A 13,638-nucleotide genomic window follows, 5' to 3' on the forward strand; every position below is an offset into this window, starting at 1 on the left:
CTGAGTTCCTCCAATTGTTTTCTTTTGTCCTTGAGTATTTTTTGCCATTCCTTGAGATCATGGCTGATTCACGACCTAACTTGACATAGCTACCAAGCACTAAAATGAACTATTGTAGAGAATACCATAATTCCATGTTATAGCTTCTGGATAATATGTTGGGGCATTTTGCTTTCAGTGTGGACTCCCCTGAGTTCTACATTGATTTTGAGCAGCCTTATATATATGGGACCGTGGGTTTATTGCAATTCTGTGACCATGGTAGGATTTCTTCATAAACTGTCGCGGGATTATCGGTTTGACCTCTGAGATGTGGGAACTTTCTGGAAAAGATGATCAGGAACAGAATTAGCAGTTACTTGGACAATTGTTGATTGATAAGGCAAATTATGAAGGTATGTTTTGGTGAGGTAACATTATGGTTGGTTTAATATATATGGACTTACAAATGGGATTTACTAAAATGCAGCATGGTAGGCCCATAATTAAGAATGACTAGAGAAACTGCACTTGTTCTCCCAGAAGGTTGAGAAGGGTTCTTAGGGAGGTATCTAAAATCATAATCAGAAGAGATGGAGAGGAAAAGTTCCCATTGGTAAAAAGAGTCCAAAGAAATATAATTGGCAAGTAAGACAAAAGAAGTAACATTTTTGAGCAGCAAAGGTTTCAGGTCTGAAATGTATTGAGTGCATTTTGGAGGGATATTTAATTGTGACATTGTAAAGAGAAATTAATAGGTAATTGAGAGAAAACAGGCTGTTGAGAAGATGTGGGGGGCTGTGATTCTTTGGATAACTCTTACACAGACTTGTTATAGACATAATGGACCACTTTCGACATAATTGACCACCAGGGGCGCCGGGGAGATGGCAGCTCTGCTGGCAGTCTGTTCGTTTTTTCTTTCTTTTTGTTATTTTTTAGTGCGTTAAAAGTTTGTTTTAATGTTCTTCGGTATGTTTTATATGGGGGGAGGGGGGAGGTGATTGGGGGAAACTTTTTTTCAAATCCTTACTTTCCCGGAGATGTGATCAATTTTCAGATCACATTATCCAGGCTCTGCGGCCTACCATCGCTGGAGCTGGAGGCCTCCTCGGACTGTTGTGAGTCCCACTGCGGGGCGCGAACTTAACATCGGAGCGGATCCCTTGCCTGGGATCGTGCCCACCGCGACCACCGTGGACTAACCATCTAGGGCTCGCAGTCTCGGGAGAGGCTAGTCGGGAGCTCCAACACTGTGGAAGACTCGACCAGCCCTGATGCGAGGTTCGATCGCCCGGTGCGGGGGAGCTGACATTCCCCCGATGTGGGGGCAGATCACCTCGATGCGGAGGGCCCAAACGCCGCCGGCTGCGGGAGTGAGGACCATCCCATCAATGGAGGGCTCGAGGCCCCCGACTGAGGAAGAACAAAAGGAAGGACTTGAACTTTATTTCGCATTCCATCACAGTGAGGAATGTGTAGGAGTCACTGTGGTGGATGTTCATGTTAAAATGTGTTTTTGTGTGATTTGTTGCTTTTAATTGTATGACTGACCTGGCCAATGAAATTCCTACAAAACATACTTGGCGAATAAAGTATGATTCTGATTTATATTTAGCTGTCTGACGGGCAACCTTTTCACACATAGGGTGGTATATGGAACGAGGTGCTAGAGGAGGTAGTTGAGGCAGGTACTATCACAATGTTTTATGAAGCATTTGGACAGGTACATGGATAGGATGGGTCTACGAGGATATGGGGCAAACACTGGCCGATAGAACTAGTGTAGGTGGGGTATACTGGTCGACATGGAAGGGCCTGATTCCATGTTATATGGCTCTGTGCTGTGTTTTTTTTTCTGTTTGAAAGAAGCTTCGGAGTAATCACAGGTAAAACGAGGACTTACATACCCACTTTCATGACATCCCAAAGCATTTTCTTCTACTAAAGTAAGGTAGCTTAGGAATTGCAATGGTCATCAAGCTCGAACAAGTATTAATGTGAGGTTCAACTAGTCTCAGAAATGTTGACAGACAAATATTGGCCAGGACCCCAGGGGGGTCCCAATATGAACAGGGCCCTGAGATCTGTGGATGCACCTGAGAAATTCCACAACATTCAGTCCAAAGCAACATTGCTTCTAACTGAATCAAAGCCATATTCTGTTGGATGTAAATATTCCTTTATATAGAAGATAACAATGTACCACATTTATATTGGAAAATTGTGAAATCGCCCCAGTAGCACAATGTTTTTCTGAGGAAAAAATGTCAGGTGTGAGATTTTTGAATTGAGGAATATCACCTTACATTGGGGAACATTGCAAATGCTATGGTCAGCATTTCAAAGCACACACAGCATAAATTAAAAAAACCCCATCTATTTCTGGGCAAAATTACTCAAATTTGTACTCTCAAGCTGTGGAATATTCTTACTAATGTGTTTTCATTTTCACAAAAGGTCCTTGTAGAAAGTTTTACACAGAAACAATTCAGACTATTAGAAATCCTAATGACAAATGAAATAAGAAATAATATGTTGAACTGCATTTTCCTCCAAAATGCATTGAACGTCTGTCTATGTGACAAGTGTTCTATGTGCCATTGAGCAAGTTACAGCAGAAGCATGATACCTTTGATCACTTTAATAACTACTGTACATGGAAGATCGTTGCCATTTAACAACTTTGTTCAAGATTCTGGGGAAATCACTAAAAAAGCACGGCTCGGAATGCAAAGATCTTCTTTGTTTACCCACAAGCTCATTTACTTAGACTCTCTTTTGTATGGAAACTGTACAATAAAAATTTAGCACTTGTACTGAAACCAGATAATTGGAAATGAGGCGGTGGATTGTACTGCTGTTTAGTTTAGTGTCGTGTGAAAAGCTTTCGTTGCATGCTAACCCGTCAGTGGAAAGACAATACGTGATTACAATCAGTCCGTCCACTGTGTATTAATACATGATAAAGGGAATATGTTTAGTGCAAGATAAAGTCCTACTTTGATAGTCCCTTCATGTTTTTGGATTGGATTGTTTGGAAGTCTGTTCCTAATTGCTGCAGTCACACATGGAAAAGCTCTTAATTTCCATTTGTTATTATGTGTCCACATTTTCCATTTTGATTTGTCAGAGTGCCATTTAGAGATAACGGTAGCCTTGGTAGGATATCAAAGTCAAGACTCTCTGGATCAGGTCTTTCACAAGGTAATAATTTACCTATTTACTTAGTGAATCAGTGCTGACTTGTTCAATTTTACTGTAAATTTATGCAACTATTGTGCATTTTCTACATTCTATACATGCCCATTATACATCACCACAAAATATTATCAACAATTATAACAATCACTTATATTTACATGATATATGTGAAATAGTATAATGTTCTAAGGTGCTTCAAGGAAGCATTATGAAACAAAATTTGACATGAAGCCACATAAGATATCAGTGCAGACATTGGTCAAAGAGATAGGAGTGACTTGGAGAGATAAAGAGAAGGGGCTCAAGGAAGGAATTACAGAATTGAGTGTTCTGATAGTTGACCAAATAATAGTGGTGAAGCAAACTAAAATCACCCAGAGTTGGAACAGTCTGAGGCTACTGTAGAGATCAGGATGAGACCAGGGCCAGATTTGATAAAGGGAGAAAATGTTAAAATAAAGTTGTTGATAGCCAACTGCATTGAAGGACAATGCAGGTCAGTAAGCATAGTGGTGATTGGTGAATCCAATAGTGCAGGTTGGGGCATGAGCAGTTCTGGATGACCTTTACTTTTACAGAAGGTAGAAATGGGGGAGGTGATCAGCAAGATGCTGGGATATTGGTTTTGTGTTGTAACAAAATGGGAGATGTATAAGCAGCCAGAGAGCCCAGGCAGGAGAGCTAAGAAGATGGAAATAAGTAGCCTTCTGGTGTGGATATTTAGTTAAAAGCACAATATAAAATTAAATATGACAGACCAAATGCATTCACTCTCAGGTGATTGTCAGATGGATGGCGTTGATGTCTGGTCAATGACTAAGGAATATAGTTTGCAACGGAGACCAAAGAAAATGGTCCCCAACTTCCTCATGTTCAATTGAAATAAATTTATGCTCATCATGTCCTGGATATCTGAGAAGAGTGTTAGGACTTAGAGAAAGGAGGGACAATGATGAGTTGAGTCATTGGCATCTGCATGGAAATTGATTTGGTGTTGTTGCCAAGAAGTGACAAGTGGGTGAGAATTAGGAAGGGGTAAAGTAGAGACCTTGGCGGAGAGCAGAGGTGATAGATGTGAGGCCATTGCAGATGATTATCTGGCTTCTGCAATAGAATCAGGAGAGATTCATTCAGCTGGAAGGCATGAGTGGAGGATGGTGTGGCCAACTATGTCAAAATCTAGAGAATAGGCAAAAAGGACAACCAACTGTAGTCCAAGCTTGCTACAGTCCTGTAGGATTTGCAGAACAAATATACTTAGGAAAACAGTGCTGTAGATGCGTTAGTTTTACCACTATTTCGGGTCATCCATACCAATTTGACAATGGATTGATAGACCCCCCCCCCCCCACACACACACACACACACACACAGTTTTCCAGCTGAGTTGACAATGTTAAAAAATACATTAACCACCAGGTGTGGCATCATTGGGTAGGCCTACTTTCCTCAGCCATTTTGAATTGTCCTTGAACCAACAGTCTTCCATTTTAGAGAGTGGTTTATTGTCATTCACATTGACCTGGCTTTGGAGTCATGTATGGACCATACAGGTCAGGGCTGGAAGTTCCTTGCCTACTGAGTATTTCAACCCATGTCAACTTCTTGTGGCATTTCTCATGATTGGAATAAATAAAATTCCCCTTAATCTTGTGATAGACGAAGAGCTCAGAGACCCAATATCTGGTGAAAACACATCCTTTTGTAACGGAGTGTTTAAGGTGGAGTATGGCTCATAGCGAAGTGTCCATTATACAACAAACAAAGTTGTTTGCTCATAAAATAAAATTAGTTTAAAGAGCAGAAGACACAAATGACAGCAACTTCTCAAAATAAAGGTGGAATAATTTCCCCAGGACAATAGTAGTGAGGGATTGCTTCATGTACATTATGTGCTCCGCCACTTGCAAAATAGGTCACAAAGCCTGAGTAACAGGGAAAGCGCCCAATTACTTTCGCTCCATTGCCATTAGATGTAGCCTATCTTCAATCATAACCAGTAACATCACCATCCTCTGGAGAAAGTAAGATAGCTGACATTGCCTTTGCATTGGGACCTCAGTGGGTTAAAAAACAAAATAAAACCCGAAGGTTTTAATTGAATTATTACCGAAGAGTTGATCTTCAGTTTTGCTTTATAAATATGTTCCAGTCCTTGCTACCCAATTAACAAACAAGAAGCAAAAAAACAGTGGCATTTAACTGACGGGTGGTTTAACGGGTTGCAACAGTGAAAAGATCACTATGTCCAGCAATTATAATCTAACAACCAAGCTGCATGAGAAAAAGATATGCAATAAAATAGGCTTTTTTTTCCCCATCATCTACACAATAATACTTTGGAAATTATTGTTCAGAGTTGTGCAGAATGTAGACATTTCCCATACCCTGCAGGGGAGCCTTACCCACAGAATTACAGGTAACCAATGGAATGACACATGCTGGCTTTCTTCTCAATTTTCAATCTCTTTATGAATTGCACTGTGGCACAAGGTAACCCCTTCCTTATGCCTCAACCCCTGGCTATGTTACATTGAAATTCTTGGCAACTTTGACTCTGGGCCACAGGAGTTAAGCCTTCACAGGGTGGAGGAAGTTTGTTTGTAGTCCCTCAGAATGACTGAAGCGTAGGTTACATTCGGCGGGGAGCACAGCACTGATTCGGAGATGGGCGAGCTGGGAACCGAGCTGCCGGATGCCACCGAATCTCTGAAGGGAGAGGGTGGTGTGAGTGCCGGAGAGTCCTCCAGGGTAAGTCTGTTAGGGGTGGGCGGCGCATCCTGGATCTCGGTGCTGTCGTACATGAAGTCACCTATGAGGTCGAATGTTTCACATTCCTCTTCCACGGGTGAGATGGGTTGAGGGCTGAAGGTTGTCATCTGCAGTGGGAGCACATCCTGATTGAGCTGGTACAGCAGATTCATCCCGTTACCTGACACTGGCACAGCATGCATTGAATTAAGGTCAATCATGTTGGGTTTAAATGTATTGCCCACTCCGTGAAATTGATCCATGACCGACCGCTGAGAGGAAATACCTTTTTGCATTTGATCAGAAATGAAATAATCAGAGTCTTCCAATTCTTTAAGCTGTGTGATAGACATTGCTCGTCTCTCTAACATCATGTCTGGACTATTAGGAATGTCAGGCCTCAAAGGATCATTTTCATCCTCTTCCTCGACATTATAAAGGCCTTTTGTGCCGACGTCAGAGAAGTTGAGGGTTTTGATCTGATTCTGATATGGTTTGGTCAGGGGTTTGATAACAGCGGTCTGATTAGAGGCACCATCATTGCTCTTCACGTGGACAGAGAGTCTATGCCACATGTGCTGTCCCTTCGCTGGCCGTCCTGCCCCTGGTTCAGACCACGACACAGACTTTCCATTGGAACTAAGGAAAAATGTAAATACCCAGTTAAAACTTTTTTTGTGGTGAAACCTCTGCTGATTTCAGCTTGATATTTCAATTACCATCCTCATAAATTTTCAAAATGGATTGATATTGCTTTAGAAGGGGGAAAAAAAAACATATTATGTGGAAGAACAATAGAGTACAGAGAGTCCCAGAACCAGGTCCATGATGATCTTGCATTGAAAGTCAGATTGTGACGCATGCAAAACACATTGTGCAAATAGTATTATTTCATTGTCTGCTGTTATTAGGCAAGAGGCCCAATAACTTCACAGAAACAATGTCCTGATGCCACCAGTAAAGCCAAAACCCAATGGAATTTGGCTCCCTATCTCTGTCGGTTTATTACGACTGGAGTAAGATATTATAAATTAATCTTAATAGATAGCATAGTAGAAGTTGACCAAGCTCTTCCTTAATTAATTTTCATTAATCTTATTGACTTGAAATTTATAATTATAATGACGGTGACATTATTAGCTGTAAGTATTCTGTGAATTTGATTCAACATATACAATTAAGTGTAGAAATTCAGGTATTATTGTCAATGATACTGTGCTCCTGCACAAGCAGCCCTGGTGCAACCTCTGCAGACATTATTGGAAAGTAAATGAATTTTATCGATGTGAATGTTGCTGTACGCGCTAAGACTTGTTGAATCGTATAGATTCAATCGTATAGGATCTTATAGAAATGTGTAAAATTATAAAAGGACTGGTCAAGCTAGATGCAAACAAATGTTCCCAATGTTGGGGAGTCCAGAGCCAGGGGCCACAGTCTAAGAATAAAGGGGAGGCCATTTAAAACTGAGGTGAGAAAAAAAACGTTTTCACCCATGGAGTGGTGAATTTGTGGAATTATCTGCCACAGAAGGCAGTGGAGGCCAATTCACTGGACACATTTAAAAGAATTAGATAGAGCTCTAGGGGCTAGCGGAATCAAGGGATATGGGGAGAAGGCAGGTTACTGATTGTGGATGATTAGCCATGATCACAATGAATGGCTCGAAAGGCCAAATATCCTCCTCCTGGACCTATTTTTTATGTTTCTATGAATAGAATTTTAAACAGGCATACCAAGACATATTTATTGCTGAGCGTCCTGGCACAGAGAGACTGATGTTATGTATGGATTGTCATCTGAGCATATGAATTAGGAGCAGGAATAGGCTGCTGACTGCTCCATCATTCAATAAGATCACAACTGATCTGAATTTAACTTCAACTCCACAATGCCGAATATAATGTGATAATTTTTCACCACTTGTATATCAAGTACGGTATATATTTACATCTGCCTGAAAAATATTAAAAGACTCTGCTTCCACCACCTTTTCAGAAAGAGATTTCTGAAAACTTCTGATCTCCAAGAGAAAACATTAATCTCGCCTCCAGGTTAAATGTGAACTATTTTAAACAGTGAACCCTTCGTTCTAGATTCTCCAACAGAGAACACATCCTCTCCACATTTATCTTGTCTTGCACACTATTCTATTGTTTAAAATTAATGAAAAATATGCTGTCAACAATTTTTAATCTTTCAGCTTCTACCCCATTTTCATGTGCATGTTCACAGAGGCCCAGGGACCTGACACCAAAATTGGCAACGTTCCAGAGAAGGAGTCTGGTGGACGCCTCTGATTGGTAGAAGAGGACCGGGTTTACATTTTTACATTTATGCCTTCAGGTTAAGGATTCTGGGAGTTAAGGATTCTGGGAGTTGAGTGTACAGTATTTATTAGTAAAGTTTAAAGGATAAAGTTTTGCGTTTTTAATATTTAATATAGAGTTAATTTGGGAGTAAGATATGTCAGCGGAGATTGGCCCCGTGGTTTGCTCAGCCTGCAACATGTGGAAGATCTGGGATATGGTCGGTGTCCCTGGTGACTACGTTTGCAGGAAGTGTGTACAGCTGCAGCTCCTGGCAGACCGCATTGAACGATTGGAACTGCGGCTGGATTCATACTGGAGCATCCACGATGCTGAGAAAGTCGTGGATAGCACGTACAGCGAGTTGGTCACACCGCAGGTAAAAGGTAAGAGGACAGAAAGGGAACGGGTGGCCAATACCATTTTGGATACTGTTGAGGGAGATGGCTCACCAGGGGAATGCAGCAGCAGCCAAGTTCATGGCACCATGGGTGGCTCTGCGGCACGGGGGGGGGGGGGGGGGGGGGGGGGGGGGGGGGGGGGGGGGGGGGGGGGGGGGGGGGGGGGGGGGGGGGGGGGGGGGGGGGGGGGGGGGGGGGGGGGGGGTGGGGGGGGGGGGGGGGGGGGGGGGGGGGGGGGGGGGGGGGGGGGGGGGGGGGGGGGGGGGGGGGGGGGAGTGGAAGGGCAATAACAATAGGGGATTCAATTGTCAGGGGAATAGATAGGTGTTTCTGCGGCCGCAAACAAGACTCCAGGATGATATGTTGCCTCCCTGGTGCAAGGGTCAGGGATGTCACTGAACGGCTGCAGAACATTCTGGAGGGGGAGGGTGAACAGGCAGTCGTCGTGGTGCATATTGGCACCAACGATATAGGTAAAAAAAAGGGATGAGGTCCTACAAGATGAATTTAGGGAGCTAGGAGATAAACTTAAAAGTAGGACCTCAAAGGTAATAATCTCTGTATTACTACCAGTACCACGGGCCAGTCAGAGTAGAAATAAGAGGATATTGCAGATGAATACGTGGCTTGAAAAATGGTGCAAGGGGGAGGGATTCAAATTTTTAGGGCATTGGAACCAGTTCTGGGGGAGGTGGGACCGGTACAAACAGGACCTGGGCTGGAATGGAACCAATGTCCTTGGGGGAGTGTTTGCTAGTGCTGTCGGGGAGGATTTAAACTAATGTGGCAGGGGGATGGGTACAAGAGCAGAGAGGCAGGGGGGTGTAAAATGAGGGAAGAAGCAATAGGTAGCAAGGTGAAAAGTAAAAGTGGCAGGCAGACAAAACCATGGCAAAAATCAAAAAGGGCCACTTTTCAACATAATTGTATAAGGGATAAGAGCATTGTAAAAACAAGCCTGAAGGCTTTGTGTCTCAATGCAAGGAGTATTCGTAATAAGGTGGATGAGTTGAACGTGCAGATAGCCATTAATGATTATGATATAGTTGGGATCACGGAGACATGGCTCCAGGGTGACCAGGGCTGGGAGCTGAACATCCAGGGATATTCAATATTCAGGAGGGATAGAGAGAAAGGAAAAGGAGGTGGGGTAGCGTTGCTGGTTAGAGAGGAGATTAATGCAATGGAAAGGAAGGACATTAGTTTGGAGGATGTGGAATCGGTATGGGTAGAGCTGCGAAACACTAAGGGGCAGAAAACACTGGTGGGTGTTGTGTACAGGCCACCTAACAGTAGTAGTGAAGTTGGACATGGTATCAAACAGGAAATTAGAAATGCGTGCGACAAAGGCAAAACAGTTATAATGGGTGACTTCAATCTACATATAGATTGGGTGAATCAAATTGGCAAGGGTGCTGAGGAAGAGGATATCTTGGAATGTATGCGGGATATTTTTCTAAATCAACATGTAGAGGAACCAACGAGAGAGCAGGCTATTTTAGACTGGGTATTGAGTAACGAGGAAGGATTAGTTAGCAGTCTTGTTGTACGTGCCCCCTTGGGCAAGAGTGACCATAATATGGTTGAGTTCTTCATTAGGATGGAGAGTGACATTGTTAATTCAGAAACAATGGTTCTGAACTTAAAGAAAGGTAACTTTGAGGGTATGAGATGTGAATGGGCCAAGATTGACTGGCAATTAATTCTAAAAGGGTTGACGGTGGATATGCAATGAAAGACATTTAAAGACTGCATGGATGAACTACAAAAATTGTTCATCCCAGTTTGGCAAAAGAATAAATCAGGGAAGGTAGTGCATCCGTGGATAACAAGGGAAATCAGGGATAGTATCAAAGCGAAGGATGATGCGTACAAATTAGCCAGAAAAAGCAGCATACCAGAGGACTGGGAGAAATTCAGAGACCAGCAGAGGAGGACAAAGGGCTTAATTAGGAAAGGAAAAATAGATTATGAAAGAAAACTGGCAGGGAACATAAAAACTGACTGCAAAAGTTTTTATAGATATGTGAAAAGAAAGAGATTAGTTAAAACAAATGTAGGTCCCTTGCAGTCAGAAACAGGTGAGTTGATCATGGGGAACAAGGATATGGCGGACCAATTGAATAACTACTTTGGTTCCGTCTTCACTAAGGAAGACATAAATAATCTGCCGGAAATAGCAGGGGACCGCGGGTCAAAGGAGTTGGAGGAATTGAGTGAAATCCAGGTTAGTCGGGAAGTGGTGTTGGGTAAATTGAATGGATTAAAGGCCGATAAATCCCCAGGGCCAGATAGGCTGCATCCCAGAGTACTTAAGGAAGTAGCTCCAGAAATAGTGGATGCATTAGTAATAATCTTTCAAAACTCTTTAGATTCTGGAGTAGTTCCTGAGGATTGGCGGGTAGCAAACATAACCCCACTTTTTAAGAAGGGAGGGAGAGAGAAAACAGGGAATTACAGACCAGTTAGTCTAACATCGGTAGTGGGGAAACTGCTAGAGTCAGTTATTAAAGATGGGATAGCAGCACATTTGGAAAGTGGTGAAATCATTGGATAAAGTCAGCATGGACTTACGAAAGGTAAATCATGTCTGACAAATCTTATAGAATTTTTCGAGGATGTAACTAGTAGCGTGGATAGGAGAGAACCAGTGGATGTGGTGTATCTGGACTTCCAGAAGGCTTTCGACAAGGTCCCACATAAGAGATTAGTATACAAACTTAAAGCACACAGCATTGGGGGTTCAGTATTGATGTGGATAGAGAACTGGCTGGCAAACAGGAAGCAAAGAGTAGGAGTAAACGGGTCCTTTTCACAATGGCGGGCAGTGACTAGTGGGGTACCGCAAGGCTCAGTGCTGGGACCCCTGCTATTTACAATATATATTAATGATCTGGATGAGGGAATTGAAGGCAATATCTCCAAGTTTGCGGATGACACGAAGCTGGGGGGCAGTGTTAGCTGTGAGTAGGATGCTAGGAGACTGCAAGGTGACTTGGATAGGCTGGGTGAGTGGGCAAATGTTTGGCAGATGCAGTATAATGTGGATAAATGTGAGGTTATCCATTTTGGTGGCAAAAACAGGAAAGCAGACTATTATCTAAATGGTGGCCGATAAGGAAAAGGGGAGATGCAGCGAGACCTGGGTGTCATGGTACACCAGTCATTGAAAGTAGGCATGCAGGTGCAGCAGGCAGTGAAGAAAGCGAATGGTATGTTAGCTTTCATATCAAAAGGATTTGAGTATAGGAGCAGGGAGGTTCTACTGCAGTTGTACAGGGTCTTGGTGAGACCACACTTGGAGTATTGCGTACAGTTTTGGTCTCCAAATCTGAGGAAGGACATTATTGCCATAGAGGGAGTGCAGAGAAGGTTCTCCAGACTGATTCCTGGGATGTCAGGACTGTCTTATGAAGAAAGACTGGATAGACTTGGTTTATACTCTCTAGAATTTAGGAGATTGAGAGGGGATCCTATAGAAACTTACAAAATTCTTAAGGGGTTGGACAGGCTAGATGCAGGAAGATTGTTCCCAATGTTGAGGAAGTCCAGGACAAGGGGTCACAGCTTAAGGATAAGGGGGAATCCTTTAAAACCGAGATGAGAAAAACTTTTTTCACACAGAGAGTGTTGAATCTCTGGAACTCTCCGCCACAGAGGGTAGTTGAGGCCAGTTGATTGGCTATATTTAAGAGGGAGTTAGATGTGGCCCTTGTGGCTAAGGTGATCAGAGGGTATGGAGAGAAGGCAGGTACGGGATACTGAGTTGGATGATCAGCCATGATCATATTGAATGGCGGTGCAGGCTCGAAGGGCCGAATGGCCTACTCCTGCACCTAATTTCTATGTTTCTATGTTCCCTATTGTTTTTGTAAAATGTCCGAAAAGATTAAATTAAATGAGTGCTCTTTTACAGGCTCTTTGTGGCCGATAAAAACTCTCTAATCTTACCAGACATTCTAGGGAGGAACTGCAGATATTTGTTTAAATCAAAGACGGTCACAAAAAGCTGGAGTAACTCAGCGGGTTAGGCAGCATTGCTGGAGAAAAGGAATAAGTAACGTTTTGGATCGAGACCCTTCTTCAGACTGAGAGTCAGGGGAAAGGGGAATGAGAGATATAGATGGTACTTGAGGCAAATGAATAGAAGTTATGCAGAAAGCAACGATAATCAAAGAAACGTGGAGCCCACATTGGTCCATTATTGGCTGTGGGATAGGTGATAACGAATTAATACTGACAGTGGAACTCAACAGAATGATAATAAAACTTGTATGATGACTAGGGTGGGGGAGGGGCAGAGAAAGAGGTGATGCAACCGTTACTTGAAGATAGAGAAATCAATGTTCTTACCACTGGGTTGTAAACTGCCCAAGTTCAGTTGTTTGATGGCACAACTGTTGCCAAAGTTAGGGCCATTACAGACCCTGTAAAACCTTTTTTTGACAAGTCAGGTGAGTGCAGTCTCCCTTTGCCACTGTTTGACCATTAAGTATGCACACTGGAGGCTTTCATGCTACCAGATGAGCAGAATTTCCAGACAATTGGATACCTTAAAACCTCAATGTGTTTTAATTCACATTTTAAACAACATCATAAGACATTGAAAGGGCAAGTTATAACTGTGTCCTGGTTAGTTTCAAGAGAAATGGGCCTGGTGAGTGAGAGTGAAGCACAGGAACTGGGCACTGGGTTAGTCAGAAGGGGGAAGAGATTCAAGAGTGTCTTGATTGTCATATGTCATATATGTATTGTCATATGTCAGAGAAAGCATATCAGAAATTCTTACTTGCAGCAGCACAACAGAATATGAGTGTGGCATATATTACCCGGTGAGCTAGATGGCAAACCATCGTTGGATAATGGATTTTCTACTGCAGCTGGGAATTTTATCATTGGGCACAATGAACAATTTACACTCACAGTGGTCTTTGGAATAAACGTTAACAATTTTCTTAAATTCTTCTCTTTACAAGTGAAAATGTCCTGTTTCA

At 42.7% G+C, this 13,638-nt stretch overlaps 1 protein-coding gene across 1 annotated transcript in view; it reads right to left on the reverse strand.

Annotated features, from left to right (window-relative positions):
• Window positions 1-4,572: 4,572 nt before the first annotated feature.
• LOC129699352 (metabotropic glutamate receptor 1-like) overlaps window positions 4,573-13,638 on the reverse strand; it is a 186,311-nt gene continuing 177,245 nt past the window's right edge. Inside the window, exon 8 of the mRNA XM_055639051.1 lies at window positions 4,573-6,573. Coding sequence (XP_055495026.1) covers window positions 5,763-6,573 — 811 coding nt within the window. The 3' untranslated portion in view covers window positions 4,573-5,762. The remainder of the gene's footprint in view (window positions 6,574-13,638) is intronic.

Source organism: Leucoraja erinacea, chromosome 8 (genome assembly GCF_028641065.1).
Source record: "Leucoraja erinacea ecotype New England chromosome 8, Leri_hhj_1, whole genome shotgun sequence".
NCBI lineage: Eukaryota > Metazoa > Chordata > Chondrichthyes > Rajiformes > Rajidae > Leucoraja > Leucoraja erinaceus.